We start from the raw sequence: 27,178 nt of genomic DNA, 5'->3' as shown, positions 1-27,178 counted from the left end.
GCTCACGTTGACAGCAAATTGTTTGGCCGAAATATTGAGCAGTACTATTCTGAAGGTCAAAGAGAGAAAGGAGTTCGATGCAAGTATAATGAATGAGATAACTGGCTTCAGAGTGTGTTTTTTCCTATGCTAAAGACATTGTCAAGCGGTGTAAAATTAAAGATAAACAAATTAAGAGCAAGTCTTCACGCAAAGAAATCAACAGAAGTTCCCAAGAAAATGACCACCAAAGGCAGGAGTAAAACAGTAATTGATATAATTATACAAACATTGATATTTACAATCCCAGTACTGCAGTTGTCATTTGACTTCTAAAAAAGTAGGTTTTACAATTAATTGTTATGGTGTAAAGTTTCAGTTCACTGCAATTTTAAAGTAACCAATAGCCACAATATTGTGAGTTTTTCAGATAAATAAATGACAATAAAAATCAAATACTTGCTTCTATGCCAGAAATTTGTAATATCCCAAAAAGTAATCGAAGTATAAAGTCATTATCGATAGATCTTAAACGTAACATGTTCAATAATCATGCAACAAATATTTTTTACTCGTGATGCAGAATACGAAAAGAATATGAAAATCAAATGAAAAGTGAACATTGCAAATGAACAGGTCCAATAATCCCCTGTGAAGTTTCCAATGCACAGAATACTGAAACTGGTTGTAATTCCATATGCACATTAAAAATATATTGAAATCTACTTACATGTAATATTGAAAGGTACAATAACCTAGTACAGTTGCATGGTTCAATTAAAGCTGTTACTATTCTCCTCCCTGGCTACCCCCCTGTGACTAATCCAATCATTTTGGCCTGGCTTGGAAGATCAAGTGTAAAAAGTGAGAAAATTCCACGGGAGGGGGGGGGGAGGGGGGGGAGGGAAGGAGTAACAGGTACAACTTAACCATGCATAAGAACTCAAGCTCTATTTACACTATTTACAACCACCATTGTCAAATTGGAAAGAGTGTAATTTTGTGTCTACAGTTGTGTTGTTTGCACTCTCACTTGCATACAAGTAATAAAAAGCAGGCATTTCGCTTCTGTTCAGATCAAAAAACAGTTAATTTTCCTTTCTGCTTTTCTTTCGAGAAGGCAATGCGTCATATGTTACTTCCGTCCAAGACTTGCGCTTATCTTTTCTGCCTCGAGTATTTCCACTCTGACAAGATATTGTCCTTGGAATGCGAAATTTGGTAGACATTATCTCTGTATGACTGGCTAAAACAGAGCCACTCCTTAAGAGCCATTTGGTTACTCATAGTCGAGCAATTAACGACTTGGTAAACCGCATCTAAAGATAATATATAAATAATCAAAACAAAATGCCCTGTGCAGTACAAAGTTATAATAGCTCAGTTGGGAGAGAGCAGTTCTACAGTAGTCATGCTGTATGTCCCGGTCGTTGGTTCAAATCTGGACGGAACCATCCTTTTTTCTTTTTTCTTTTTTTTTTTTCATTACGAGTAAAATTCTCGCTTGCTCTTTTGGGCGAAATAAAATCCTTTTAAATTATCTCGAGCGCGTGCGAGCAATCGTCTTGCTTATATATTTTCTTAAAACTTGCTAACATTTATTTTAATTGGCAAGAGTTCAGTTTATTAATCTTTGGTGTGTGTGAGCACATCTCACTTGCTTAAATTGTTGGTTAAATGCGACCAAAAGTTCCCACTTACTTTTATCCTTTACATTGAGTTGTTTGTTTTAAGGGAGTAAAGGGTCGCGATGCGAGTGAAATTCTCGTTTGTGTATCTTTATCTTAATTTTGCTGGGCAAAAGTCCCAAGTGTGTGCGTCCAGCAAAGATTGTACACAATTTGATTCCTTTGGTGACTAGCAAGCTAGGAGCTACGTTGTTTGAGATATAAGTGGTGTAGGGCCACTATCGTGCATTTTTAAAAAGTTAAAGACTGTCGTACCTTTCAAAATATCAGCAAAAGTTCTTAAAAGTATGAGCAAAATTGAACATTTGAAAAATAAAGACCCTTTTTAAAGTTCAAAGACATGTTTCGGACATGTTTCAAAATATGACGTTTACAAGGGCACACGTCTCATTGACATGGTCAAAGAGGATATCCCGCTCCGTACCGTCTCCATGATCGACCTTTCTACAGAGTTTGGCATTAGGCTAGCCTATTCTCTGCAATTAAAGTTTCACTCAGGGCGAGCGTCTAATGTGCTTGAAACTCCCCGAAAAAGTAATACTGCTCTACCTCTCCCTCTTTCATGGATGTGGCGTTCATGGTTTTTTTTCTAACTACACTGTGTAAACGGATGATCTCGGAGAGTCAATAACAATGAAATAATGTTTAAATGTTAGAACCAACCACGAAAATCACAAAAATGGTAGTCACTATCTTGTTTGTGCGGTTGCCACTAGATAAATAAATAAATAAATAAATAAATTTGAAATACTCGAAGTCCCTAAAACATGAATAAGTTTAGATACCTTCTTGTGCCACCGATAGACATGTCAAAATATGTGTTGTATTCGATGAGCAGCTCGTTATCAGTGCCTGATACAGCGTAACTAAAAGGTGTTCCTTTAGTGTTACTTGAGCTCATCCACAGACACACGGTGAACGCCGTCAAACTGTTAGGCATGTCGGTGATTTTGACAAAGTCAGTAACTCCTTTGTACGGAAAATGGAAAGCGTAATCTAAAGTGCCAAAAAGAAATTAAAGGAACAAATCAATTTCAATAGCTTTAATTTTTTACTCATATTAGTCATTTTAGTTTCGACATGATCTGAGGACATCGCTTGCCAGAACTTCGTGCTTTCGTGATTTCTTTTCATCAGGATAGTTCACTTGTGTAACTCTGCAGCTGAATATATGCCGAATCTCTCCCCCGTTTTCAAAATCAATGATTTTCCCTCGTCTGTATAACGTTCAGATTTTCTTCATTCTTTTATGGGTTGGCTCCGGGGTTAAATTTTAACATGTGGATTTGGTTAGGCTTCGAAGGGGAACTAACTAACTAACTAACTAACTAACTAACTAACTAACTAACTAACTAACTAACTAACTAACTAACTAACTAACTAACTAACTAACTAACTAACTAACTAACTAACTAACTAACTAACTAACTAACTAACTAACTAACCCTACACAATCTAAATACAAGCGAAGTTTCACTTCTTCTTAAAGTTACCTTGCTTTGGGTCTACTCACCTTTACCCAAGGGTTCACAGGGAGATGGTTGAACGAGTCTTGCTCCTCCTGCGCGAATGAAATCAAGCCATTTGTATACTTTTCCTTCATCCACTTCATCGTAGAGACATAACGTTGCCATATCTTCAATAACTGTAGGAACAAGCACGTTATCCCATACATTGACATTTGATAACATTCCTTGGAAGGACTGACTGACTTCAAAACTACCACCGACCGAGTCTTGATCTTGTCCCAGCACTAAAGTGCCACCTTCCTTTATTGTGTGACCTTTCTTAAAATTAATGCCTTCCTCTATCGAGTAACCATCTTTGTAGAATTTCCATGCTCCAGAATCTTTTTCTCTCGAAACACATATGTGATGCCATACGCTGTCAAAAGCTGTAACTGAAGTTTCCCTGTAGTTATAATAAGGAAATACGTAAGGTCCCAGCTGTCCCAGCTGTTTTAATTTATCTCACAGGACTACGTAACCTGAACATAGAATTTCGTTCTGAGTTTTTTCTTTTTAATTTAAAAAAGTTTTCCTTTCTTATACCTTTCTTAACTTCTCTCAGTGATATATCGAAGCGCGGTAAAGAAGAACTGGGATGGCAACGTTCACAAACCCGTCATGGACCAAAAAAACTACAGCTGCCCTAATGTCCAAAGAAGTTCGGACTCAGGAGATGTTACGACTGCCAAGTACCCCAGGAAGCAAAAAGGTGTCCAAGAAATAAAAGTAATGTTTTGACGTGTTTTCAAATCTTGAAAAGTTTGTCGCAAACGTTAACAACAACGAAAATAATCTAAATGTTAACCACATGCAGAATAAGATCAAACTATAACTGTTTTAGAGTAAGGCGCAAGGTGGGCTTTTGAATGGGCAGCTTTGATAGGTGAACCGGCCTATTTTCTTTCCGGAAATGAAAATAGTGGATAGGATTTTGGACAATAAAATGCACTGAGTGTGTGTTTTATTAATTTCGATTTGGATGGTTCTACAAGGGGATTACTTCTGGCTCCTTCCGATTTGCATGATTTATGTATTTATTGTTCATATTTTCGTCCCATCAGTTGCTGTACCTTCCTGCGTAATTGCTAGCAATAATTAAGGAACGAATAAAAATAGAGAACTGATGATAATTCAATATCACAATAATTGATGTTTCTCCTACTCGGTATATTAACATCTACAAAAACAGGTAACAAGTAACAGGTAACAGCGTAACTGGTTTTCTTACAGGTTGAATTGTGTCCTTTCAAAACAACCGGAGCCAGTAAGACTCGAGGAGCATGTCAAGCATTATCTGCATTACCTACTGGTGTTTATGTTATCGATGAGCAAGCTAAAATATATTCTGTTGTCGATATATCCGATTCGACTGATATTAAGCAATTATTGGATGAGGTTGAGCATAATATCGTGAATTATCAAAACCGAGGTCTGTGTTATCTGCCGAAGACGAAGGCTGAGGCAAATAACACAGACACGTGGTTTTGATAATTCACGATATCATGTGAAAACCAAATTCAATAATTGTTTTATTATACGTTTTGAAACAATTTGCCATCACTTTTCCTTGCGCCGGCGTAAAACTTTGTCAGAACATTGGCCGAAGCGGTTTTATCTTGTGGTTCCTCCAGGTTCTTCTCCCTCAAATAATCATTCAGGATTTTGACACTTGTTTTTGTTGTTCTCTTGGTGTTTTTAGAATTGAAGTAATTCTAATGTATAATAATAAAATATATTGAACGTTACCTGTTCGTGTCACCTGCTTTGTTCCACAGACAGACGGGGAACACCGAAAAACTCCCCGCCCCGAAGGTTAACGTTTGACATTGTAAATCGCTCATAAGTCTGTTAAGCAGACGCTATTCAGTAATAGATTGTAGTCTTTTTGACACTTGTAATTATTCGGTGGATCTTGTTATCCACTTTTTACACAAGTACGGTCAGTTATACTCGAGTAGCAGCAGCTGAAACTTACGCATAATCACTTTACCTTTTTTCGCCACCGATATGAAATTCAAAATATCTGTTGTACTTGATGAGCAACTCGTTGTCAGTGCCTGATACAGCATAACTAAGAAGAGCTCCTTCAGTGTCACGGTTACTCGAACTCATCCACAAGCACACGGTGAAATCTTCCAAACTGCGCATGCCCGAGATTTTTACAACGTCATTAACTCCTTTCTCTGGAAAATGGAATGCGTAGTCTAAAATGACAAAAAGAAAAGTGGAAAAGGCTTTAATATTTCACGTTCAGCTAGACAAGTCATCTGTTACGTTTTGTTCCATTCGAAATCTCAATATAACAAATCAATAAATGCCTTACTATTCTTCCTTCTACTGTACAACGCCATATCTCTCTGCGAGATGCGAACGCCGACTAGAACTTACCTATCACCGACTACAACTGCATATTAACTTCACACAGCCATTAATTAATGTACGTTGCTCGGACTGTTCCCTATTTGTGATTAGATGGACACGCCAACATCGCCGCATTCATTATTGGGTCAGTAACGACTGGCCCTTCTCGCTGTCCTTACATAAGTTCGCCATCATAGTATTCATCATTTGTTAACCGATGTAACCACAATAATACTAACCATATTAATGTGTTTGATAAAGGTATGCCGACCGCCAAAGACAAAAAAGCAAATACACGTTAACATTTTTTATGCTATCTCTGTCACGTACCACCTTCTCCTATTTTGCAGGGGGATGGATGAACCAGCAGTGCGCCTCCTTCGTTTAGAAAATCGGACCATTTGTATACATTTCCTTCATCAAGCTGGCACGATTTTGATCTCTCGTTGACTTGTGAAGCAGAAAGCTCGCTGTCCCATACGTTGACAACTGATAACATTCCTTGAAAGGATTCGGCGGATTGAAAGCCACCACCGACCGAGTCTTGGTCTTGTCCCAACACCAAAGTGCCACCTCGTCTTATCGTGTAACTGGTCTTGAAGTTTGTGCCTTCGTCCATCAGGTCGCCATCTTTGTAGAATTTCCATGATCCCCAACTGCTTGCCCAAGAAACACAGATGTGGTGCCATGCGCCATCATTAGCTGTTACTGATATATCACTGTTAAAATGCGAACCACAAAACTAATCAACCATTCAACTGCCGTAGTTTTCTTTTAGTACATTTCATTTAGTATGAAGGTCGAGACTATTCATAAACTTCTCAGACTCGTAATAAGCCCTTGGTGTTACTCGAATTTTTCTGGTAATGCGGCAATGGTAGGAGGAAAGGGCAAAAGGTAGGAAGGAAGGAACTTAGACCAGGCGCCTAATTAGTAATTATGAATGAAGTACACTAATGAGTAGAATTACGTACAAATGTATAGGCTGTACAGGTTTATGTTTATTATCTTGTGTTCGTTAAGTTTATTTTCAAGAGAAGAGGAGAGCGTTGTGAAAAAATGGGCAGCTCATTAACCAGCTCTTATATACCGGTATGTTATTTTAATGTAAAGATCACCTCTTTGTACCACCGATACGCATGTCAAAAGATCCGTCGTATTTGATGAGCAGCTCGTCAGCAGTGCCTGAAACAGCGTAACTAAGAAGAGTTCCTTCTGTGTTACCCGAACTCATCCACAGACACACGGTGAACGCCGACAAACTGCGCGGCATGTTGGTGATTTTGACAACGTCAGTGACTCCTTTGTCCGGAAAATGGAAAGCGTAGTCTAACGTGACAAGAACAATAAAAAACACGTTACTACTTACATTTATCCAGAAAAGTTGATGGCTGTCATGTCACTTAGCCTCAATCGTGGATAAAACTTGTTGAGATAAACGAAAATCGCACACTTTTTTGGGGAAGGTCATCACACACAAGCGAGTGAAAAAACAACGTCCTCCTCTGCCCGTGCGCAATGTTGTTTCAATGGATTTTGTGTTGCACCTAACCGTGTTTTCACAACGTTAACACGACAGGATTGATAAATCAAAATAGGGAAAGGGGTTGAAGAGGTCTGTGGTAACCATGCAAATTTAATTTGTGAAAATTTGGAAAAGTGTCGACACAGTTTCGTCCAAGGTTGATATCTTATTCTGTCCCGTTTATAGCCCAGCGTTGAGCAATATAAGAAATTGAAAATTTGTAACAGGTCTGGGAATTAAGATAAACTCTCGTCTTGGCGTTTTTCTGTTTTCCCTTGTTTTGAAAACTGCGTTGTAATCCTTCATGAATGGACGACACCTAAATTTCGCGAAAGAGCAAAAAGAGAGCTGGTACTGCTCATGGAAGCCTTCCAGGGAGCGAAATATCACAGTGTATAAAGACAGAAAGTGACGTAATATTTCTTCACAAGAAACAGAAAACTTTATGCAAGCTTTGCCGTTTTGATCGCTCGAGAGAGTCAGGTACCTTTTTTAATGTCTCAATAAACAAATAGTTCTAGTTCTTCTCGCAATACTTATTTTACTAGCTCGTCCTCGCTTATTAATTCTGCAAGTCAAAATTATAAAACAAACTCACTAGAATTTAATTTCATCACTTAAGATTTCATTTAAAGCTCACAGCAACAAGAACCACAAACGCAATACAGTTACACGCAGTGCCCAATGCGGTTCATTTTTCTTAAAACAGCTCTTCTCTTATTAGCCATTACCTACCAGACTTCCCAAACGGTTTACAGGGAGATGGCTTGAGGAGCACTGTGCCACCTTGATGGAGGAAATCGGACCACTTGTAAACGTTTGCTTCATTCCATTCATCCAGCACACATGATGCTGATATTTCCTCGATTTGTGATTCAGGAAGCACTCCATCCCATATGTTCAGATTTGATAAAATTCCTTGGAAGGATTGGGAGCTATCAAAGTCACCACCGACCTCGTCTTGATCCTGTCCCAGCACTAAAGTGCCTCCTTTTCTTACCCTGTGACCTTTCTTGAAGTTAGTACCTTCTTCCTTTACAAAGCCATCTTTGTAAAATTTCCATGAACCCGAATTGCTTGCCCACGATAAACAGATGTGGTGCCATGCGCCGTCGCTCGCTGTTACAGATGTTTTCCTATCAAAAAAGAAAAAATAGCTTCACCAAATCAGGCGGTCGCACAAAATATATTTTTTACTTCTATTAGAATTTCGTTTTTTACCTTTTTAAAGCGTATCAACGTGATTGACAAACGATGCGACCTTTTAAATTCCACCAAATCGGTGCCATCTATGTACCACTATTGGTTTGTTACCTGCATGAAACATTTCTTCTTTCAAATCACAGTATAAAAGTAATCCAAGGTACACCTTTCCCGCTACATGTACATCTTGACAGCTTCATGCACCAATTAATTCAGAAACAAAAAAAATGCCTCATCTTAAGATGGTTTTTAGACGATATGTCGGCGCTCATATAGGAAGTTTGTTATCAGTTTTCAACGAGTCACCAGTGTAACACGTTAACCCTAATCAGACCGGAGGAAAGTGCCCGCGCTGACTTTGAACGCTAAAAACTTTTTCAAGATTCAACCAAAAGTTGCCAAACTTTGCAGGTTTCGAGCGGTTTTCACTTGAGTGTCGAAAGTTAACTGCGTTTGCTTTGGTTTTGCATTGATACGCTTAGTGATTGGCTCAAAAATCTCGCGCCACTTTCTAGGCCAATCAGAACTAAAACCAAAACCAATCATGACTCGCTCTTGCACGTTTTCCAGCGCTTCGTGCCGGCTACATGGAATTTGCTTCGAATTTTGATTGGTTCACTGGATTGTCTGTGTTCTTTGTGATTGACCAGAGTAATTACTTTGGTTCTGGTTTTACGACCCTCAATTTAAAACTGCTCTACCTATAAGGATAGGATAGGTAGGATAGGTTGTTGTGTTGGGAACTTGACGTTACCATGGCAACAGAATGTTGACAGACTTAAATTTGTAATTTTTGTGTTCCTTTCAGTGAAAATTAACTTGAATGGAATAGTTTTCACCTTTTTAGGTTCCTTTAAAACTGTTTTATTGATTTTGAGTACTTTTTAGTAGTTTTGGGTGGTTTTCTGACCTTTGGGGAAATTTTCGAAACCAAGTTGGCGGATCCAAGATGTCGGCGGTTTTGACATCGTGATGTAATTGTGACATGATGTGACGTCATCATCCCACGTGACGTATATCAAAAAATATATAATCAGGCATACTATGCAACCTCTAAGTTTCATTGTAATTGCTTAAATATTCCGGAAGTAACGGGGGGGGGGGGGGGGGTAAGGGGAGCGGAATCCCGCTCCCCCGGTCTGAAAAGATCCACAAACGCCAAGTCTGAATATGGCTAAAACTGTTAATATATATGTACTCTGACAGCCTTTTAATAAGTCGTCGAATAACCCTTTGTCTATTGAAGAATAGTGTACCGTGGACACAATAATAAGTGTTAATTATTCATCAAAAGTCATATATATTTTACTTATTGCCTTCATTGTAATGCGTTTGTTATTCACTAAAATGTTAAAATGCCGTGTAGATTATGCTGTCATTTGGGTTTGAACCAAATAGTATCGATAGTTTATAGTGTGATCTTCTGCGTGAGAGTAGAAATTAAATCCTTTGTCATTAGCCATATAATGCTAATAGTGTTTAATTATAACGGAATTAATGATTAATTTTAAACATTTTTAAATTTAATTAGCGTTTTTATATTGCACGTTCGACTAGAATGTATGGTGTGTTTTAATGCAAGTTATCTTATCACTCTCTTATCTATAAAAAAGAACTGTTGTTGGTGAATGACGTTTCCACGACCGGAAGGAAGTCATCTATAGAGACGAGTAAAAAGTTTTCGTCAGTCGATGAAGTCTGGTCCGTTGAAGCTGATTGGTTAGTTTAGCCTTAATGTTTTTCAAGGCTAAACTAATTGCTAAATTAATTGCTAAATTGTTTTTCAAGGCTATACTAATTGCTTAGATTCGATCTATCTATTGTTAGTCAAAGTAATTCGTTCCGGGCATGCGCACTTTGGTACGAAATCTGCGCGTGAGTACTAGCTTTCCATCTCTGTGTGACGTCACATCCATTACTTGTTCGCAATTTGTACTTTCAGTTGGTGCTTGGAAGAGACGCAATCAATTCTTCACACCTTCATTGGTGAGTTAGCAGCAACTGGTTTGTTTCTAAGTCTATTTGGAAGCAGGCAATCACCAGACATGCGTGAAAGTTGAAACGGGGGCGTCGAAGGAAAGCTTGCTAAATTTTCGACACTCGAGTTAAAATGTTTCTCGCCCTCGTTCCTCCTCTGTTGACGTGAGCTTTTTACCTCCTGAGTTAAAACTTTTTTATGTCCCTAGATATTGATGATTTTTTTTTTGTGTTTTCTCCGAAAAATCTTTCATACACTTTGCCCTATATTTCTCTTCTATTATCCTAAATGTCTACGCACTTTTGCAGTATCAATTTGATCGCTTTTGCCTAGCCACCACTCACTTTCGAATGAAACTCGTAGTATTTACTTTACCTTTCTTCGCCACCAATGTCAAAGTCAAAAGATCTCTTGTACTCGATGAGCAGCTCGTTGTCAGTGCCTGATACAGCGTAACTAAGAAGAGCTCCTTCAGTGTTACTCGAACTCATCCACAGACACACGGTGAAATCCTCCAAACTGCGCATGCCTGAGATTTTGACAAAGTTATCGACTCCTTTCTCTGGAAAACTGAAGGCGTTGTCTAAAATAATAATAATGAAAAGAAACAGATCGGTTTAAATACCTTTATGTCACATTACCTATGTTTAACAACGAAGCTACCATGTGGTGAAATGCAATACAATACAAATGTTAACATTCCCCAGCGGAGCTTTTCAGTTTAATCACATAACTTTAAACCCTATCGTTAAATCACATAACTTTAAATCACATAACTTTAAATCACATAACTTTAAACCCTATCTTTAAACCCTATCGTGTGTAAATAAAGGTTTTGATGATGATGATGATGATAAGATTCAAAAACAAATTACAATACAATAATGATAACACAAATTACAGTATGGGGCCCCGTCAGTTCTCGGCCACTTCAGATGTAAACTTGTATTTCGTTCCTCAGAATAACCAAAGAAATTTGACATTTCTCCCAGAACTAGCTTCACCATTTAGCTTTTTGATGTAAAGCTATCGATCGGTCAATACTTAATTTCCCGAGCAATAATAAAAATAAAAGCTCCATTTGTGGGCCCAGTTCTCGGCCACCAAAAAAGCTTGTGCGTAATTTTCTGTATAAAAGGGGCTCAATTAATTTTCACAATCATAAAATCACTCTGTAAACTTATTTATGTTATTTCGATCCCCGATATTTTTATGAGCCTTTTGTTTAACTTTAGAAACAAAGGTTTTTAACGCGCCTAATTGCTTGCTTATGTGCAGGTTCTGGCAAAACTGCAGAATTGCGTTGTGTGACCAATGCATTTAGCTGGTTTATTTTGCAGTGAAAAGGTCTTGAAAGAGTAAGGTGTTGTAGAAATAAAAGGCAAGACAAGAGTCGGCTCAAAACTTAGAGATTTAATTCAACTTTAGTTTTAAAACATTCCTTTCTTTCATTCCGGCTGCAGCAGAAATTATGTTAAAAACCAAAGCGCTAAGCTGTGATAGCGAGCAGGGTGGCCGACAATAGGCAAATACGCAAAAGTCGCACGAAAAAAATTTGAAGTAAATTATGACTAAAAAATACAACGATTCAACGAAAAGTTAACTTAAGCAGAAAACTCAATTAGTCTACGTTTCACAGGCCAAAATTAGCTCGTTTGGTAGTTTTTTTTGGAGAAATTTAATCGAATTCGATAAATTTAGGTGTAGGTACAAACTTTTACAGCTCTTGTGGCCTCGTCAACCCGTAACAAGATTGTGAAATTGCAATTGAACGCTCGCTTTAGGAAAAAATTCATCACAACTCTTAAAATTCGGTATTCTTAGCAAAGAAGACTTCGTTACAACTGTTGAGTAAACATCCATTGTTTTTCGTTATCTCTAGTAATTATGAACGAAACTGGATTCAAAAAAGTGTTCGACCAAATTTCAGTTCCCTATTTTAAGATCGAATCATTGCGCCCAACAACGACGAAGTGCAGAAATGTGTACCCAATGGTTAAGAAGGGAAAAACTTCTAATTCAATGAATTGTTCATGACAACGTTGAACCGATCGCCATCTTTCATAAAATAACCACAGTGTTGTCGACTGCGTCCATTAAATAAGACTATTTCTGGCCCATTATTTAAATCTTTCTCTTCCTTCCTTGCGACTGGTTAAACATACCGCAATAGTCCTGTATCGAGCGGTACAATAACAATATTATAATTAATAGACAGAAAACCAAGTGCATATATTTTTTACTTTGTTTATTGCGATTAAGTAACATAAAGGAGTGTGACTTACCCCTTATTTTATATGGCTCACAGGGAGAGGGCTTAAGTAGTTTTGTGCCTCCCTGACGGAGGAAATCGGGCCATTTGTAGACATTAGCTTCATTCCATTCATTCAGCTGACATGATGTTGACATTTCTGTGATTTGCGCAACAGAAAGTACGTGATCCCACACGTTGACATTTGATAACATTCCTTGAAAGGATTGAGCGGTCTCATAGGAACCACCGACCGAGTCTTGGTCTTGTCCCAGCACCAAAGTTCCACCATCTCCTATTGTATGATCTTTCTTAAAGTTTGTGCCTTCGTCGTTCAGGAGGCAATCTTTGTAGATTTTCCATGATCCTGAATGGTTTTCCCAGGTTACACAAATGTGGTGCCACACACCATCGTTAGCTGTCACTGAAGTAGCTCTGAGAAAAAAAACAACAAGTTATAAAGGCTGACACTTGGTAACCCTTGTAACAGTGTAACATTTCTGTCCCTAAATTTGGAAGCATAAGGTTCTTCATGGTGGTGCCAGAAATAACAGTACGTCTATCTTCCATTAGATTAACTTAAATACCTAATTTGATAGTGTAGTTCCTTTTGGTAGCACTATATACTACCCAATGGTGATTTAAACCGTGGAGGCTTTGATGGGTGTACATAAGAGGCAGAAGCTCCACGTTATTTGCGTTACTCACTAATAATACCTTTCTTGGCCACCAATGTGTAAGTCAAAATATCTTTTGTACTCGATGAGCAGCTCGTTGTCAGTGCCTGATACAGCGTAACTTAAAAGAGTTCCTTCAATGTTTGTTGAACTCATCCACAGACACACGGTGAATGCCGACAAACTGTGCGGCACGTCGGAGATTTTGACAACGTCAGTGGTTCCTTTGTCCGGAAAATTGAAAGCGTAGTCTGGATTGACAAGTAAAAAGAAGTAAAATAATGCAACAGTTTAAATGTAGGAATAGAATATGAGTTTACGTGTTATAGCTTTAGTATCTATATGCTGTTTTCATCCCATGTAACAATAACTACTAGTTGTACCTATCGGTAAGTGCCAACGAGCGAAATACTCATGTTTGTTCATAAGAACAGATATTGAATGGTTTTTGATAGAACTATATTTGAAATGAACAAAATATGGTAAATTGTATTTTAGGTAATATGCGAAAAAAGTGCTATTTCTCTGGTGTTCATAAATGACACAGGCTTGATAGCCTGCGTAGCAGGCGCCGTAGTTTCCAGCGCGCGTATTCTCGCGATCGCTCACTCTTTTAAACACACTAAAAAACGTACACAGATGTCTGCTACGCAGGCTACGGGTTTGACAAATTGATAACTCTTGACAAATCTTTAAATTCTTTTCAACGTTAAAATGTCACAAAATGTAGGCAATAAATGAGGTTTAATCACTGTTTTTTAAATACAACACGCGATGGTTAAAATGTTTCCGTCCACAAAAGGGATAGTTGCATTTCAAGAACTTCTTATAAATTAAATCCCAAAATCAAAACTGCTAAGATGCTTTTTTAAAAATAATTTTCAGTAATCAGAGACAGTAATGCACGAGTCAGATTTCAGTCTCGCATGCGAAGTGTCATGTTCAGTTACGCAAAACTTGAACATAAAACAAAACTTGAACGGTCAAAGATTATTTGGAGACAAAATTTTTATTTAAGTTAACATTACATTTGCCGTTAGAAGCAAAAACTTTTGACTTTCTTGTGTGTATGACATGCAGTAATTTTAGTGAGCGTCGCTTTGTATTGATGTTATTCCTACGCGGAGCGAAAATGCGTGCCAAATAAAATATAAACGGTATTTGATTTGGAATAAATCATCGGTCAAACAATTACTATAAACACAATTAACACTAAAAGTAAGCATTTACCCGACTTCAACATTCTCATAAGGCAAGAAAACTCTATTTGAAGTCAACAGTCCGCTTTTGATTTTCATGTCTCCCTTCGATCGTAAATCAAAGGACTCCAAAGTCAAAAGATTATTTCATCGCTTTGAAGACCTTGATGTTCATTTTTTCGGCGGTCGAATATTCTGTAGGGTATTCTCTTTCGATTTATAATTCCCTAAAGGTGTATTTATCGGTAAAGGGATGAATGACCACATTGAAAATTTTAACAGCGAGCCGCGTGGACGCCATTTTGGTCATTTGCTCTCTATAGCTAGCAAGGAGTGAGAGACTGGGAACCAGTTGGGAAGAACAATACAACCCAAATATGGTGTTTACTTACACCCAAATATGGTAAAAAAAGTCCCTTACGCAGAACTTAAGATTTTCTCTGCCTATTCACTCAAACGCACACGGCTCTATGATTCTGCCGCCTCGACAGCCTCGCCTCTTGGCTCGGCTGTCTCGTTGGCAATAACTATTATAAAGCTTAGAATGAATAACATAGCAAGGAGCCTTCAGAAAAACCATAAGGTCTTTACGTATTTATTTTTAAATTACTGAACTAGTTAATTATTAACATAACGAGAGAAATTAGTTTATTTGATCAGCAGGGATTTGCTAAAGCAAATGCATATGAAAAACCAAAAAGGATTTATTGCTGCTCGACGTTTCGGGGTTATCGTGACTCCATTACCTAGAGACTTGTTAAATAGTTTGTAAATCAGGTAAAACTACGAAATAAGCATAGACTACAATGAACGGCCTAAACAAACCCCTTAGCGCGGATGGAATCAGTTTGCACGTAAGTGTTGGCTTACGCATGCAAATGTATAGCATTTCCTTTACGAGGCAATCAAATTTGAAAAAATGTCTTCGCTGTAGGATTTCACGTTCTTCAGACTACGCAAAATTTGGTCATTTCACGTTGTTGTTTTGCAGAGTACGACTAAGGGTCTGTTTACATGATTTCGGAATAACACATATTTCGGAACGAGGTCATTAGAACTGTCATTCCATCCCCATACATTTCTCTGTATCTGTTTACAAAATACCGAGACGAAAAACAAGTCATTCCGGAATGAGTTCATTCCGGTTTTCATTCCGGAATGAAAGTTTCGTTCTGGAATGAAATTTCATTGTGGTATCATGTAAACAAAGAACGAATTTCGTTCCGAGATGAAGTTGCAACTCATGAAACCGCATCATGATACAGACTCCACAGTTTGAATTCAGAGCGAAAAAATGTAATATCATTTACTGTTTAGCCCAAAGAAGCAGGTCTGTGGTCAAATTACTAGTTAAAATTGCAGATACGGCCATTAATGAGTACAAAAACATGTTTGCGCGAAACATGCGCCATCTTGTTTTGATCTCGCGCAAAACATGGACCACCTTGTTTTAATCTCGCGCCAAAACTGCGTACGTGAAAATGCTTTTGGTTGAACCGGTCGACTCTGTCATGTAACTGCAGAACGAACTTCATTCCGGAACGAGTTTCGTTCCGGAATGAAAATTCTCATTGCCGTCACCGTCGTGGTTTATCATAACGTTTTTTTTTATCATAACTTCTTTTCCTTGATTTTTTTATCAAAACGAATAGCACATTTAAATGTACATGTAGATTTGGTGAAGCTCATACCCTTTCCAAATGGTTCACATGAAGATTCTTCAATTAGCCTTGCTTCACCTTCGCGGAGGAAATCGAGCCATTTGTACACGTTTCCATAATCTTCTTCATTTAGCAGACATGATACTGACATCTCCTTGATTTTTTCAGCGTTAAGCACGTGATCCCAGACGTTAACATGCGACAACATTCCTAGGAAGGATTGAGCGGTCTCAAAGCTACCACCGACCGAGTCTTGATCCTGACCCAGCACCATAGTGCCACCATCACTTATCCTGTAACCTGTCTTGAAATCCGTGCCTTCCTTAGTCGGCTCACCATCCTTGTAGAATTTCCATGATCCCGAATCATTTTCCCACGATAGACAGATGTGGTGCCATTCGCCGTCGTTAGCTGCCGCTAAAGTTTCCCTTAAAAAAAAGGAAAAGAAAAAAATCACGCATCCAACTCAGATATGTTGTGTTACCTGGTTGGCGAGTGCATAAAATAAAAATAAATAAATCAACTTTGTTTTACGAGGGTTGCACATAACAGTCTTTCGACTGACAAACCTGTGGCCCTCGGATTCCCGATCGAATTGGAATTTAGAGGTGTTGGTTTTTGTGGAGGGAGGAAAACCGGAGAACCCGGAGAAAAACCCTCGGAGCAAGGACGAGAACCAACAACAAACTCAACCCACATATGACGCCGGGTCCGGGAATCGAACCCGGGCCACATTGGTGGGAGGCGAGCGGTCTCACCACTGCGCCATCCCTGCTCCCCATCTTTATGTTTTGGTTTAAAATCTAGAAAGCCGGAGACATATGCATTTCAATACGACTTCTTTATGTGAGATATAATTGTTGTGAAACAGTTTCTTTTCTTTCCCCGAATATTAGCTCACAAAGCTCGTTAAATTCCCACTTCCTCTCAAGTCTAAGACGCAAAAGTTTTTCTAAAAGCTTTCTAATATCTAACTGCTTTTGTTGTTTTTGTTAACTTAGTTTTAAGTTAAGCTGCTTAAAGGATTGCGTGATGATAGTAATTACGAACACGAGGGCTTTGATGAATTTCATTGAAGCCAGTTCTAATATTTACGCTGCCAGGTTAACAAATTAAACTGAGAAGCATGTTCCTGTTCTAGTATTTGCTTTGATTGTTATAGATAAACAACCTAAAACATCATTTGTATTTGTCTGATACAACTTAGATGATATGAGTCCTTTTGATATTACTTGTTGACAATATTTGAAGACAAACGATGCACGCCGAAAATCTTCCCATTTTGGAGAAGGTGATTTAGTAACTCACAAGTTAGTGGCTTCTGCACTGTTGGCATTATTCAAATTATAGCTTAGTTGCTTTGGTGACACTATGTTCTACGGAATAGACCCGAATAGTGATTTCGACGGAGAGGGCTAGTTATACATCTGAGGCAGAAGGAGCTTCCGCATTAATTGCGTTACTAATAATACCTTTTTGTTCCACCGATGTTAAAGTCAAAATATCTGTTGTATTCGATGAGGATCTCGTTATCTTTTTCGTCGCCTGATACAGCGTAACTAAGAAGAGTTCCTTGAATGTTGCTCGAACTCATCCACAGACACGCGGTGAACGCGGTTAAACTGCGCGGCATGTTGTTCATTTTGACAAAATCAGTGACTCCTTTTTCCGGAAAATTGAAAGCCTTGTCTGAAGAAGGAAGAAAAGAACTCACGGTCACATTATTGTATACGTTTATAAAGAAGCAAAACTTTTTTGCCATTGTAAAATCTATTTTTGGACCAATTTACATTTTACTTACTTTACCAATTTACATTTTACAGGCATTTTTTTAGACAAGTGTCGTTTTTACTGATTTTCACTTTTTTTTTCTTTTTGTTCAATAGGCTTTTCTTAAAAAAAAATAAAGCATAGGAGGGAATGAAGTGCTCCGTACAAGTCACCCTTTTGCCCCATAGACTCACAGGGCCAGCTTTCGCGATAGAGTGGGCCCCCAGTGTTGTTGTTATTGTTGGTTGTTGTGATGGTTCCCAGGGGGCCTCGGGATTACGCCCCCAGTAACCTGAAAATCAGAACATGTGGTTGTGGTGTTTCCAGGGAACCTGGGGATTAGGCCCACAGTAGCCTGGCAACCAGGTTGAATATGTTGTTGTGTTTTTTTTCAGGGGCCCTGGGGCTCAGGACCCCAGTAAAAGGAGCAGGACCTTTATACCCTGTTTGATTCCTATTGGCAACTCGAGCACTTCATCCCCTAGCCCTTTTCTTCCGTTGTTGATGGCTTGTTTTAATTTCATGGGTTTGGAGCATTAACTATGCTTTTAAAAGCTTTCGCTAACCATTTAAAACCGCTTCACAGGGAGATGGGCTAACAAGTGTTACTCCTCCTTCACGTAGGAAATCGAGCCATTTGTATACTTTGCGATCAGTAGCTTCATCCAGCAGACAGGATTTTGAGAGCTTTTCGATCTGTGTAGCATCCAAAGCGAGGTCCCATAAGTTAACATTTGATAGCATCCCTTGGAAGGATTGATCAGATTTAAAGCCACCTCCCATCGAGTCCTGTTCTTGCCCCAGCACCAAAGTTCCGCCTTCCCTTATCGCGTATCCACTTTTGAGGTTTGTGCCTTCGTCTTTCAGTTCGCCATCTTTATAGAATTTCCATGATCCTGAATCGCTCTCCCACGATACACAGATGTGATGCCATAAACCGTTAAAAGCACGAACTGAAATATCCCTGTAGAAAATTATTTGAGGAAAAACAAAGTAAATCGTAAATATTTAGCAACTAAACTCTTACCTTCGTCTCGAATATGTCTTGTTCCAGATATATTCTTCTACCGAAGAAGGCTGGCAACAAAATGCTTTTCACTTTTAGAAGAAAACCGGATAAGTTTCAAGGTAAACGTTAAAATTACAATTAAGAAAACCTTTGTAGCTTCACCGAGCGACAGTAAAATTGTCGAAATGGCAGTCTAATATTTTCTAATATTTTCTCTCAGATTGTGCACAATTATAAGTACTTGTGAAGCCAGAGCTATGAAAGTGCTGCTGCAATTTGGACGAAATGTGCAATTTGTGACAGAGATTTCATATTATAAGGTACAAATATTAAGGGGGCATATGAAGTTTGAGAAGTCTGAAAAGGTAAGTGGTGGTGGTGTGCGCCTGTAATGCTACAATAGTTTGTAGCAAGTTTTGTGAGATAGAAGATGAGAATGTTGCTTATGTAGTCTTGAAGTCATAGTAGGGTAATCTAAATAGTAAAAAGTCGCTCTCGCATAGGCAGTGCCAGAATTACAATGGTATTTCTGTTTACTGAGGTTTGCTTGCAATAAGTTAAAATATTATGCGTTAGATTGAAAATTAAGAAATAATTTTTTTTTTGTTGTTATTATTCTTTGGGAGTGCTGGAATGCAGGAGCGGCAATTTCACTGTGCGAATACGTAAAGCCCATTAGATTAAAGCTCTCAAAATGCTGGTTCAGTGTAAAACGATGAACCAGAGAAGGCACAAAAATAATCGTTGTACAAAAAATCTTGTTAAATTTGAGTGCGAACACATGAAAGCCTGTCAAAGCCGCCGAGAAGCGCATGACGGCTGCACAAGTAAACAACAAAGCTATAAGAAAATGTACTTCAAATACTTTAAAATATTTGTAATACGATATCAGCGCCTGTACGATTGAAATTGTCAAAATGCTAATAGAATATTAGTGTGCATTTTCTTTTGCCAGACATGCCTGTCCGCCAAAAGACCCCGGACCGTGAATATTTTCCAGCATAATGATAGATGACAGTTCAATCAGAAATGGTTTTTTTAATATTACAGTTGACATTATCAACCTGCTTGTTGAAACATTTTCCAATGAAATCGTCCTCATGCCCAGCAGAGGTTTCCACTCACAGTCCCGTCCAAAACATCCAAAATACAGAAAAAAACGAAGGAATTGGTCACAATTTTTCGAAAATTCTATGCCGAAGTAAGACGGCATGGCCATTTAATGGATTTTTGTGATTTTAGAACTCTGGAAATATTTTGATGAATAATAAAAACAATTATTTAACACGGCTTTCGTGTGATACGAAGAATTATGTAGATCTCGGAGGATGTTATCAACCTCGGCCTTCTACTTCGGTGGACAACACTCTCCTCGATCTGCAAAGGTAGTTCTTCAAATCATACTCAGCAGGATCCAAAATGAAGCTAAATGTTACCTTCTTGCGCCACCGATGGTCATGTCGAAACTTCTGTTGTATTCGATGAGCAGCTCGTTATCATTGCCCTCACCTGATACAGCGTAACTTAAAGGAGTTCCTTTAGTGTTTCTCGAATTCATCCACAGACACACGGTGAACGCCGTCAAACGCCGCGGCATGTTGGTCATTTTGACAACGTCAGTGACTCCTTTGTTTGGGAAATGGAAAGCATTGTCTGAAAGGTTACGAAAACAGCAGGCATCAGTTTAAATGGATTCTTGACGAGCTCTGCTTAAGAGAAGATATCTTTTCCGGTATGTTTACAATGACTCTAATCTCACAACCTTACATATATATTTTATAAGTATAATACACTATGCGTGTAAACTACTTAACTATAACAGTCACGTGCCTTTAAATTCCGGTTATCCCCCGTTCCCGATTAGAAGCACCCCTTTTTATAGTTCCATCGGTTTGCCAAGGAACAATTTCTAGAAATGAGCATTCTTACCCTCTCAAAATAAGCCCTCCACCTCTACCAAGCTTAATCCGATCCATACCAGTGTCCTAACAGAACACTATACTTTAAAAATAAGTAGGCAGTGAATACGTTTCTACGCAAAATGCAATGTTTTTATTGTTTGCGTAGACAGCCAATTTCCAAACGGGTTTTTTATATTATTGTTCATTAGCGCTCGTAGTTAAGGAATTAATAATTAGGCTATAACGTGGGCTGCTGTAACCTTTCACATGATGGTCGGATAATGTAGCTTAAAATACTTTACTTTAGAACATTTGACTACTTTACAACGAATTTTTACTTTTCAAATTATTTGTAATATCCCTAAGCTTACAAATCGGTGTCCCTCAGCTCCCGATGTAATTGGAATTTGGAAATGTTACCTCCTCCCTCCATCATAACCGCCCCATTTTTCAAACCATATCAAATACTGTTAACTAAGTCTCTGGTTTGAATATTTATTAAACCTGTTTTACGCGTTTTGGTACATACCAGCTCGCAGCGGCTCACAAGTAGATTGTTTTAAAAGTGTTGCTTCGGATTCCCGGAGAAAATCGCGCCATTTGTATACATTTCCGGCATTCCATTCATCTAGCAGACATGATGATGAAGACATCTCCTCGATTTGTGAAGCAAGAAGCACTTCATTCCAAACGTTGACATTTAATAACATTCCTTTAAATGATTGATCAGCGTCAAAGTCACCACCGACCGAATCTTGCTCTTGTCCCAACACCAAAGTGCCACCTTCTCTTATCGTGTAGCCTCTCATGAGGTTCGTGTCTTCCTTTTTCAACGCGCCATCTTTGTAGAATTCCCATGATCCCGATCTGCTTTCCCACGATACACAGACATGGTGCCACGCGCCATCGTTAGGAGATATTGTTGTTTCCCTGAAAAAAAATTAAAACGTTCTTTCTTTGTATTGTTCGTGTACTTAATACATGTTGGATTTCGTCGGAGAGGTCTCATTAACATTTTTGCTTGTGAGAACTGCTCATGCCTAAGAAGCGAAATGTTTTCTTTCACCTGTATTATTTGTTTTAAGAGAAAAACTTGATTATTTAAGATCTAAAACTGGTATTAATTTTGAAAAGTAATTGTTTTTTTTTGGTCGAGCCTTTTTTACATAAGCCCTAGGCCCAATAAAATACAATACAATACAATACAATTTTATTGTCCATACGTGGGACGAGGTCTCCCTCATGTCCGAGCCAGAGGCTCATGTATAAAACGTAGGACTAAAATTAAACAACCACTTTCCACACAATAAACCTTAAATAAATTATTCTATTTTATTCATTTCCATTCCATTCCACTCAACTTCATTCCAATCCATTCTAGTCTAGTCTAACCTTTAGTTTAGTCTCGTTTAGTCTAGTCTAGTTTAGTCGAGCACTCTATTTTTTGTAGTCTTGTGCAGTCTAGTCTAGTCTTAGTTTGCGTTCTAATAAGTGCTTTATTCAAAATCCGAAACCGCTTACATCGTAAGCTGGAATTTGTTCCATCAAATGAAGGCGTATTTCGCTAAGTTTTGTTTAGAAAATGGTACTGCGGACTGCACTCTATCGTTGCAAGAGGTCTAGAATAGCATATGTGTAATGAGCAACTGAAAATAAGCTAAAATATATGCTGCACTCTCTGTAGTGCCAATAAGCAGTTTACGCGTTATCAGCATTACATTATCCTTCCTTCCCTCTTTTCCTTCTTTCCTTCCTTCCTTCCTTCCTTCCTTCCTTCCTTCCTTCCTTCCTTCCTTCCTTCCTTCCTTCCTTCCTTCCTTCTTTCGATCAATCAGTCAAACATTTATTTTCTCATTTGTTCGTTCGTTTATTCGATCGTTCGTCCGTTTCTTTGTTTGTTTATTAATTTATTGATTTATTTTTACGTTAAGTAACTCTGGTCGCCACCGATGTCCAACTCAAAACTTTCTTTGGAAAATATGAGCAGCTGTAGTCAATGACCACCTTATTATTCTCATTCGACTCGCCAAAAGTTACCTTTGTTCGCCACCGATGTCAAAATTTCTGTTGTATTCGATGAGTAGCTCGTTATCATTAACCTGGCCTGATACAACGTAACTAAGAAGAGTTCCTTGAGTTTAGGGATCATCTATATTCGGTGGAGAATGCTATCCACCTTTCAAGTCAAGTCAATCTTTATTTATTCACTCGGTAAAAAGAATCATCAGTTAAGCTATAAAAAAAAAAAACAACTAGTACAGCCAGTTATTCTCAAGTAGTAGCTCAAGCATTACGCATAATTACTTTACCTTTGTGCGCCACCAATGGTAAGGTGAAAAGATCCGTCATATTCGATAAGCAGCTCGTTATCATTACCTTCGCCTGATACAGCATAACTGAAGGGAGTTCCTTTATTGTCACTCGTTATCATCCACAGACACACTGTAAACGCCGTTAAACTACGCATGCCCGATATACTGACAGAGTCAACGACTCCTTTGTTTGGGAAATGTAAAGCTTTTTCTAAAGTGACAAGAAGAGAATAAGAAATGTATTAGTTGGAATTTTCCATTTACAATGATTTGAACCATATGCAACAATTTTAAATTTACGCTCTAAACCCAATAATTTTGAAGCAAAAAGTTATAAATATGATAGCACACCTGGACATGTATCGGCCGCGATAATAGACGCACTTTGATGAGTGTCAATCGTATCATCTGACAAGTGAAATATAGTACCGCGTTTTAATCCAAAGCAATCCTTTCGTATCACATCAAAATCTGTTCTCTTTTCGTTCCATATGTTTACGTGAGAAATTTCTCCCACGAAAGCCTCTCTCTCGATAAACTGTTTCTGGGATTGCTGGCGTTGTCCAATTGCAAGGTATCCACCCCCATCCAGTGGTGTTTGATCATCAATGGAAGCTAGTAGGGAATACGTTCTGTCCCCTTCACGGATAGTCAAATGGTTAGTAGACGATTCCCACTCTATCCACAAGAAATGCCAGTTTCCGTCGTTTAAATCGAAGTCCCTAAAATCGCCCTGCGAAGAACCCTTGAGGATCACCCTTACATGGGGATGTGTCTTGACAACCAGTTCGTCAGCCTGACTTTGAGTTGCATAAGAAAGAGCTGTTCCTTCACCGTCTTGTTGAGTCCTCATCCAGAAAGAGATAGTCATCGCTGTCATCTCGGGAATGGCTGTCAGTATGGACACATGGGACTTTCTTCTGAGCAACAGCTTGTAGTTGTGAATTTCTAAATTGGCCCAAAAAAAAACAGATTGACTACACCTCTCAAACAATGTAAGCGGACACAATGACTGATTGATGTCATTGATGATTGAGCATGAAGTGCTACTTGCACTTCACGCAGTGATCGTTTTTAAACGATGTTCCACTCATAAATCAAATCAACTTTGTTTTACGAGGGTTGCACGTAACAGTCTTCGACTGACAAACCTGTGGCCCTCGGATTCCCGATCGAATTGGAATTTTATTGGAATTCAATAACTTTATTAACTGACAGAAATACTTTACTTTATAAAGGAAGCTTTTTAAAGTATTTCTGTCAGTTAATAATGTTATTGAGTGGAACATGGCGATAACGAGTTGGGTGAATAGGTTCGCGGATCGACGAATTTGACCTTAAAAAGCGCATGGATTGTAGATTTTTGCGATACATTAAGCGGATCGCGGATTAGCTAAGAATTTTAGCCCCGAATACCGGACTCTTTATTTCAGGTAGTTTGGATCGAAACATGTTAAATAATGTCATAAAAAATAAACATCTTTCATCCGCTGCAGCGAAACTATATCAAACAAAGTTTTCATGTTATGCGGATTCGGATTTAAACGAAAATAGTGGCGTATTGACGGATTTGGCCCCAAAATAGCGCGTATCAGGGAATTTGCGAAACCGTCCCCTCCCCACCCCCCTCCCTCTACCTCGATAAGGAAAAGGGGTACGGATACGATATAAAATTTGTTTAAGGAAAAAATTGATGTAAAGTTATCGTTTTAAGTTCCTTAAATGTATAAAAGAATATTCAGTTCTAGATCTGTTTCGGTGTAAACCTTACGTAACGTTTTTTTATTATTTAGTCATTGCGTATTTCTTATGGCTTACCACTGTTGAAGCAATGGAAAATTGGACAACACTCGTCATTTGCAGGGTGAAAGATGCATTCGCTTGGCAGTTTAGGTGGGCAGGATACAGCATTATTGCAAACAGAGTTTCCATCGTTACAAATACACGAGCGGCAAGACGTAGACGCTGGCCCATCTGAGAAACGCTGTCCAGAAATATACGTGTTGTTCTGGAACAGACACTTACCTGAATAAAATGAGAAAGCTTGTCATCAGAGTTAGCTGACATTTTTAAACCTTCATGATGTTTTCTTCCAACAGTTAACTTTTTATGAATGAATAAAAAAAAACTACTTGAAGGAATAATATTATAGTAAATACTTACCACCAACCAACTATCATGCACAAAACAACACTTTACACTGACTTTAGTTTGAAAAATGTCTCGGATGATGTCCATAGTTTTTCCCAAAACTACATAATGACTCCCTTTGACGAGGGTAGCAAAGGGTTTATACGTGACACGTGAAAAGGGCAAAAATTTGTCCGTGACGCGTGAAAATAGGGTAAAAATTATACCGTGACGCGTGAAAATAGCTAGAAAAAATACGGGATTCGTGAATTCTGCTGTTTCAAGTAAACGTGACGCGTGGATTTGGTTAAAATTTGTGCGTGAAACGGGATCACGACACCCCCTTTGCTACCCTGTTTGACGACATTACACTTTAATGTTAGATAGAACTAACTAAGAAATATGCATATGATAGTAATATGCTAATTAGGATAGTTTTCAGCTGCCAAAATACAAATAAACATACATACACATAAAGAACTCCTATGGTTGCTTGTTGTAATTTCCCAGAACAGTAGTTATATTTTGTTCCATGTCTCATTAGGTCGTTATGTCAATGAATTGCAATTACCTAGGTTATGATATTGATTCGGAATAGTTTGCAGTGTTTGTTGTGTTTGAAAGTTAGCTGTGTAGTATATAGTTAGCTGTGTTTGAAATCGTTGCAGCCAAACTTATTTTCCGAGTTTTTTTTTCTTCTTGTTAGAGTTTATCCATGGTGTTTTGTTTTATTCAAAATGTTATTCTTACGCCAAATGAAATAAATTTTGGTATAGGAATTTATAAACAGTGAACTTACATTGTTTCCCTCTTTCCACTCCATACTCACAACACCTGGATTCGTCATCTTTGTATATTTCCTTTCCTTTACAACAACTCCATGATTGTTTCTCGGTAAGTGACAAAACATGTTTATTTTTACCACAAGAGTAACAAAAGCTTGTTCTGTTATTAAAACCTTGATCATCACAACATTCCAAAGCGTCTTTGCTATTCGCTTTCAAAGGGTAGAATGGTGTAAGAACGTCATTACAACAGATTCCATGTGTTGATAAATAAGGTTCACTCCCACAACACTGCACTGTAGTGTCATCAGCATCCGTGTCTTGTCCAGGAAGGTCACGTACGTTTCCTAAATATTACAAAAAATTGCCTCAGGAATATAAATTAATCTGCAGCAAGAATGCAGAATGGTTTCTTACCAAAAATAGGCGTGGTCAGATGATCTTTTATCTTTGAAAATCGTTTTCTTTATCTTATCACCACTGAGGTGAAATGCCACTTTCACTATAATACACATTGTCTTTCTACTGCCCATTTAATTTTACTCGTTTAAAATATTTTCACGCATGGAGAATACTTGTTATGAACGACAAACAGAAAAGAAAGAAAGAATATTATAAAACTTACCTTGACAGCAAACCTGCCTGTCGGGAAAGAAAGCCGCGTTACTACAACATCTGGCCTTCTTTGCACTCCTGTTGGTATTGTTTAGAACACTTACACTTCCATCACAACAGAGAGATGTTTCTGTATTATAAGGCTTTTCTCCAGCACAACATTTCCATATTTCGTGTTTCGGACGAACATAAGGCTTCGAGCCACATCTATCGCATACTTTATAACGGACATCATAATGCTTATTTCCACACTTTCCAATCATATCTGTTTATAAGAAATTACCAAAAGTTAAATAAAATACACACGCTTTATCAAAATATATAACGTTTTTAATACATTCTTGTTTTTCATGTTACGTCATAAAATTCTAAAATCAAATTCACTAGACCGGCCAAATTTGCGTTGTCATTAGGCGTAAGATAAACTAAAAATATATCTTTTTTGCAAATTCCCAGATCGATAATGTACATGTCATTCGTTTTTAAAACAGAGCGTTTTGAACATTTGAGTTCTCCGTCGTATGTGATATCAAGCTGAGTGCCGTGACAAAGCTGTTTTGTTTGAAAAAAAGGCCTTTCCTTTTCCATTTTCAGCAGATGGAACATTTTAGATATAATAAGTGGTG

At 38.2% G+C, this 27,178-nt stretch overlaps 1 protein-coding gene across 1 annotated transcript in view; it reads right to left on the bottom strand.

Moving 5' to 3' along the window:
• The window catches only part of LOC144643431 (uncharacterized), a 56,020-nt gene extending 29,941 nt beyond the window's left edge, over positions 1-26,079 (bottom strand). The window contains exons 1-14 of the mRNA XM_078502685.1: positions 25,952-26,079; positions 24,841-25,047; positions 23,374-23,970; positions 23,020-23,233; positions 21,240-21,640; positions 20,246-20,462; positions 18,367-18,764; positions 17,503-17,719; positions 16,061-16,458; positions 6,655-6,865; positions 5,867-6,255; positions 5,166-5,379; positions 3,181-3,578; positions 2,453-2,663 (exon numbers count right to left, since the gene is read on the bottom strand). Coding sequence (XP_078358811.1) covers positions 2,453-2,663; positions 3,181-3,578; positions 5,166-5,379; positions 5,867-6,255; positions 6,655-6,865; positions 16,061-16,458; positions 17,503-17,719; positions 18,367-18,764; positions 20,246-20,462; positions 21,240-21,640; positions 23,020-23,233; positions 23,374-23,902 — 3,797 coding nt within the window. The 5' untranslated portion in view covers positions 23,903-23,970; positions 24,841-25,047; positions 25,952-26,079. The remainder of the gene's footprint in view (positions 1-2,452; positions 2,664-3,180; positions 3,579-5,165; positions 5,380-5,866; positions 6,256-6,654; positions 6,866-16,060; positions 16,459-17,502; positions 17,720-18,366; positions 18,765-20,245; positions 20,463-21,239; positions 21,641-23,019; positions 23,234-23,373; positions 23,971-24,840; positions 25,048-25,951) is intronic.
• Between the last annotated feature and the right edge of the window lie 1,099 nt (positions 26,080-27,178).

Source organism: Oculina patagonica, chromosome 2 (assembly GCF_052425735.1).
Source record: "Oculina patagonica isolate OP01 chromosome 2, crgOcupat, whole genome shotgun sequence".
In the NCBI taxonomy this organism is placed as follows: domain Eukaryota; kingdom Metazoa; phylum Cnidaria; class Anthozoa; order Scleractinia; family Oculinidae; genus Oculina; species Oculina patagonica.
The sequence above is the reverse complement of the archived record's forward strand: the minus strand, read 5'-3'. Positions and strand labels throughout refer to the sequence as shown.